The sequence below is a fragment of the Colobus angolensis genome, unplaced genomic scaffold (assembly GCF_000951035.1).
Source record: "Colobus angolensis palliatus isolate OR3802 unplaced genomic scaffold, Cang.pa_1.0 Scaffold222, whole genome shotgun sequence".
Taxonomy (NCBI): domain Eukaryota; kingdom Metazoa; phylum Chordata; class Mammalia; order Primates; family Cercopithecidae; genus Colobus; species Colobus angolensis.
Genome location: NW_012115400.1, coordinates 489,485 through 494,230, shown reverse-complemented (window position 1 = coordinate 494,230; position 4,746 = coordinate 489,485). Strand labels below are relative to the sequence as shown.

The 4,746-nt window shown below is 48.9% G+C and overlaps 1 protein-coding gene across 1 annotated transcript in view; it reads right to left on the bottom strand.

The window, feature by feature from the left end:
* Positions 1-1,414: 1,414 nt before the first annotated feature.
* The window catches only part of ARPC1A (actin related protein 2/3 complex, subunit 1A, 41kDa), a 43,184-nt gene continuing 39,852 nt past the window's right edge, over positions 1,415-4,746 (bottom strand). The window contains exons 8-9 of the mRNA XM_011943951.1: positions 4,107-4,197; positions 1,415-1,790 (exon numbers count right to left, since the gene is read on the bottom strand). Coding sequence (XP_011799341.1) covers positions 1,752-1,790; positions 4,107-4,197 — 130 coding nt within the window. The 3' untranslated portion in view covers positions 1,415-1,751. The remainder of the gene's footprint in view (positions 1,791-4,106; positions 4,198-4,746) is intronic.

Here is a 4,746-nt window from a genome sequence, read left to right as displayed (position 1 = left end):
CTACAGGGACCAGGCAGGGCCATGAGGCCAGCACCCGGGTGCTAGGTAGGATTCCCTCTTGGAGTGAGGGCTTCCCATGAGTCGCCAAGAGGGAAAATTACCTTCCCGTGAGCACATCATGTGCCTCGGGAAGCACTGTTACCAGCATTCTAGAAGGGAGCCATGAGATCAAGGATGTGGCCAGGCTCTGGCTACTCTTTACTTATTTTGCTTTTCATTTATACTTGTACCTCTTAAGATTCTCTGGGCCGGGCGCGGTGGCTCAAGCCTGTAATCCCAGCACTTTGGGAGGCTGAGGCGGGCGGATCACGAGGTCAGGAGATCGAGACCATCCTGGCTAACACGGTGAAACCCCGTCTCTACTAAAAGTACAAAAAATTAGCCGGGCACGGTGGCAGGCGCCTGTAGTCCCAGCTACTCCGGAGGCTGAGGCAGGAGAATGGCATAAACCCAGGAGGCGGAGCTTGCAGTGAGCTGAGATCCGGCCATTGCACTCCAGCCTGGCCGACAGAGCAAGACTCCGTCTCAAAAAAAAAAAAAAAGATTCTTTGCTGTGGAATGTCAAACTTCACGTCTCATCATGACAAAAGGAGCTCAGTGTGGGTACAATCGTCTGTCACGCAAGATGCTGCCTTTCCCCTTTTCCTGCCCCCTTGCACCCTCCCCACAGCACACCCTTGGCAGGTGCGCTGCTAACAGCGGGCTGCTGTGGTGTGGGCACCGGGCCCGGGGCCTCCCAGGGCAGGCTTCCATTCGGACTTGGCTGCTCAGTGGACGTGGGCTTCTCTGTTGCTCACATGCAAGATGGGAACAGTGTACCTCTGACAGGGCTTGGCTGTGTGTCCCTCATGTTGAAATGCGATCCTCAGTGTTGGGGTGGGGCTTGGTGGCCGGTGTTTGGGTCATGGGGCGGATCCCTAATGAATGGCTTTGTGCCCCCTGGCAGGAATGAGCGTGTTCTCACTCTATGACCTGGTTGTTTCAAGGAGCCTGGTCCTCTCTCTTGCACCCTCTCCCGCCATGGGACATGCCTGCTTCCCCTTCGCCTTCCTCCATGAGTAAAACCTTCCTGAGGCTTCCCCAAAAGCAGACGCGGGCACCGTGCTTCTTGTCCAGCCGGCAGAACCGTATGCCAAATAAATCTTTGTCTTAAACAAATTACCCAGTCTCAGGTATTCCTTTATTGCAACACAAAACAGACCAACACAACCTACTTTGCAGAAGTATTGCAACGTTCAGAAATGGTTCTCTCTCACCCCCCACTAAATGGTGCTTTTTGGTTCAAGGTTGTATAGAATGGTGCAATTTAAGAAACCTAGGATCTAAGATTTTGCCTAAAACAAACCTAATTGAATGAAGAATTCACTCATATTTTTCTACTAAAAATTGAAATACTGCAAGGAAACAAAACCAAAACCACATTCAGTTCTTTTATTTAATTTTCTAGTGGACAATTTACATATCTCCCTCACCCTGTCTTTTAAGTTAGTGTGACAATTTTCCATAATAAACTACTTAAAGAGAAGCTTTGGTCAAGAATGGAATGAAATCGCAAAAAAACAAAAACAAAAAAATTACTGCTTTTAAAAAACCAACACTTTCACCAATTTTATATTCAAACAAAACCACACGGCATTGGCGTGATATGTTTTTTCAGTGTTTCCTTGGGGCTGGCTTCCTCGCCATCGTGCCACGGCACAGCTGCGGTCGGCCACAGTCTGTCATGCTGGATGGCGGAGGCTCACTCAGCTTCACATTATCCGGAGGCCCTGGATGGAAGACTCGAGGGTCTTGGAAAAGGTGGGAAGAGCACTCAGGTCACTGAGGAGTGTCCACCCTGAGGTCTTCCCCGAGGTAGGTATCACACACTCCCTCCTCCTCAGTGGAGGTGCTGCCTGTCCCCACCCTGAACCTGGCCCTGCCCCACCTGAGACAGGCTCTCCCAGGACTCACCCTGCAGAGACACTCCAGGCCCGGGCTCCCCCTGCTGGCTCCCGCAGGCCAGGTGTCCCTTTTCCCCACTGTTCCACCCACAGGCTGTGGGCATACTCCTCACTCCTGTGTGTGTGTGTGTGTGTGTGTTTTTTTGTTTTGTTTTGTTTTTTTTTGAGATAGAGTCTTGCTCTGTTGCCCCAGGCTGGAGTGCAGTGGTGTGACCACAGTTCACTGCAGCCTCCAACTCCTGGGCTCAAGAGATCCTCCTGCCTGAGCTTCTCAAGTAGCTGGGACTAACGGCATGCGTCACTGCACCTGGTTTTTAAATATACATATACATGTATATTTAAAATAGAGACAGGGTCTCACTATGTTGCCCAGGCTGGTCTCGAACTCCTGTGCTCAAGACGGGGAAGCAGGGAGGAGAAATGAGCCTCAGGTTCCCAAAGTGCTGGAATTACGGGAGTTGGCCAGCATGCCTGGTTGCACCGGGCTTTTTTTATAGAGATGGGGTCTTGCTATGTTGCCCAAATTGGTCTCAAACTCCTGGCCTCAAGCGATTCTCCCACCTTGGCCTCCCAAGGTGCTGGGATGACAGGTGTGAGCCACTACGCCTGGCTGCCCACAGCTCTTTTTTCTAGTTTCATCCGTGCTTCTGGAGGACCACACCGTGGGCAGTGTCTCAAAGGCAGTGTGCGCTCTCCGAAGCCCAGAGTTGGCCTGGGTGTGCTGAGCTTGCAACTTACGATGCTCGCCTGTGCTTTCTCAACTCCTAGTCCTCTCGCCTCCAAAACCCATCACAGCTCAGGATGCTGCTCAGGTGCAACCTTTTCCCCTGCAGCGCAGGCAGTCCACGCATCGCCCCAGATTCCTCTGTGTGAAAATAGAGGCACTGGCTTCTCTTCCGAGCTCTGCCGTCTCCCCTACCCAGCCCCTGTATCCACTTCTCTCTTCTACCAGACAGGCTTCTTCAGACTGGATAGTCTCAGTGCTCAGCACCATGCATGGCACCCAGGAGACACTTAGTAAATGTTTACTAAATTAATTAGTGTCAGCCATAAATATATATCTGTATAGTTAAACCTGGGCTGGTGTCTAATAGGGCCTGTTTCCAAAATAGCACTCCATTTTTCCTCAATGAATAAAATGGACATCTAGAAGTAAAAATTTCAGTTCACTGAGAATGTGCCGTTCACCTGCAGATGACTTCTAGGTTTTAAAGAGATCTCCGGCCGGGCATGGTGGCTCATGCCTGTAATCCCAGCACTTTGGGAGGCTGAGGCAGGCGGATCACCTGAGGTTGGGAGTTCGAGACCAGCATGACCAACATGGAGAAACCCCATCTCTACTAAAAACACAAAATTAGCTGGGCGTGGTGGCACGTGCCTGTAATCCCAGCTACTTGGGAGGCTGAAGCAGGAGAATCTTTTGAACCCAGGAGGCGAAGGTTGCAGTGGGCCAAGATTCCGCCATTGCACTCCAGCCTGGGAAACAAGAATGAAACTCTGTCTCAAAAAAAAAAAAAAAAAAAGAGAGATCTCCAAGACTGGGCGTGGTGGCTCACACCTGTAATCCCACCACTTTGGGAGGCCAAGGTGGGCAGATCACATGAGGCCAGGAGTTCAAGACCAGCCTGGCCAACATGGTGAAACCCCATCTGTACTAAAAATACAAAAAACAGCTGGGTGTTGTAGTGTGCTCCTGTAATCCCAATTACTTGGGAGACTGAGGCAGGAGAATCGCTCCAACCCGGGAGGCAGAGGTTGCAGTGAGCCAATATTGCACCACTGCACTGAAGCCTGGGTGATAGAACATGACTCTGTCTCAAAAAGAAAGAAAAAAAAAAATAAGAGAGAGATTTCCAGTTTAATGTTTTATATTAGGACATTAAACTGTATACTAGATTTAACATTTTGTTTCAAGAATTGAGAAACATTCTTCTCACAAGAGTTTTGTAAAAATATTAGCGGGGTGTGGTGTTACGTGCCTGTTGTCCCAGCTGCTTGGGAGGCTGAGGTGGGAGGAGTGCTGGAGGCAAGGAGTTGGTGGCTGCAGTAAGCCATGATTGCACCACTGTACTCCAGCCTGGGTGACAGAGAAGGAGCCTATCTCTCAAAAAAAAAAAAAAAGTTTTAACACAAACAAAACTTGTTCTGTTAGGTAGAAAATACCTTGAAATCCCAAATCGTCATGGCTCCATCGATGCCAGTAGTGCAAAATTTGCGACAGTCTTGCTTGTCCACCTCATAAATAGAGACTTGACTGAAAAAAAGCAAAGCAAAAGAGACCGTAAGGTATGTAGTGGAAGTGAACACAACATTCCTGACTAATCGTGTAAGGGCAACTTAATGAAATGAATTATCTTCATTTTTTAAATAGAGATGGGATGGGGGTCTCACTATGTTGCCCAGGCTGCTCTTGAACTCCTGGACTCAAGTGATCCTCCTGCCTCAGCCTCCCAAAATGCTGGGATTACAGGCATGAGCCACCACACTGCGCCAGGAAATGAATTATCTTTTAACTCCTGATTACGAACTTGTCCACGAACATTAGGCTGCAACAATCTGGCTCAGAAAATACCCCGAAACATTTTATTACCAGATGTCCAGGAAAGACAAAACTGGAAAGGGGAGAAGTTAAGAACCTGCCTTAGTTAGAGTGACCTGGGGAAGCAGGAATGACCCAGCCCACACAGCACTCAAATGCTGGGAGCAGGTTGTGGGCAGCACCACAGCCATGGCGAAAACAATGTTTTTGTTTGTTTTTATTTTTTATTTTTTTAATTTAATTTAAGTTTTTTTTTTTTTGAGA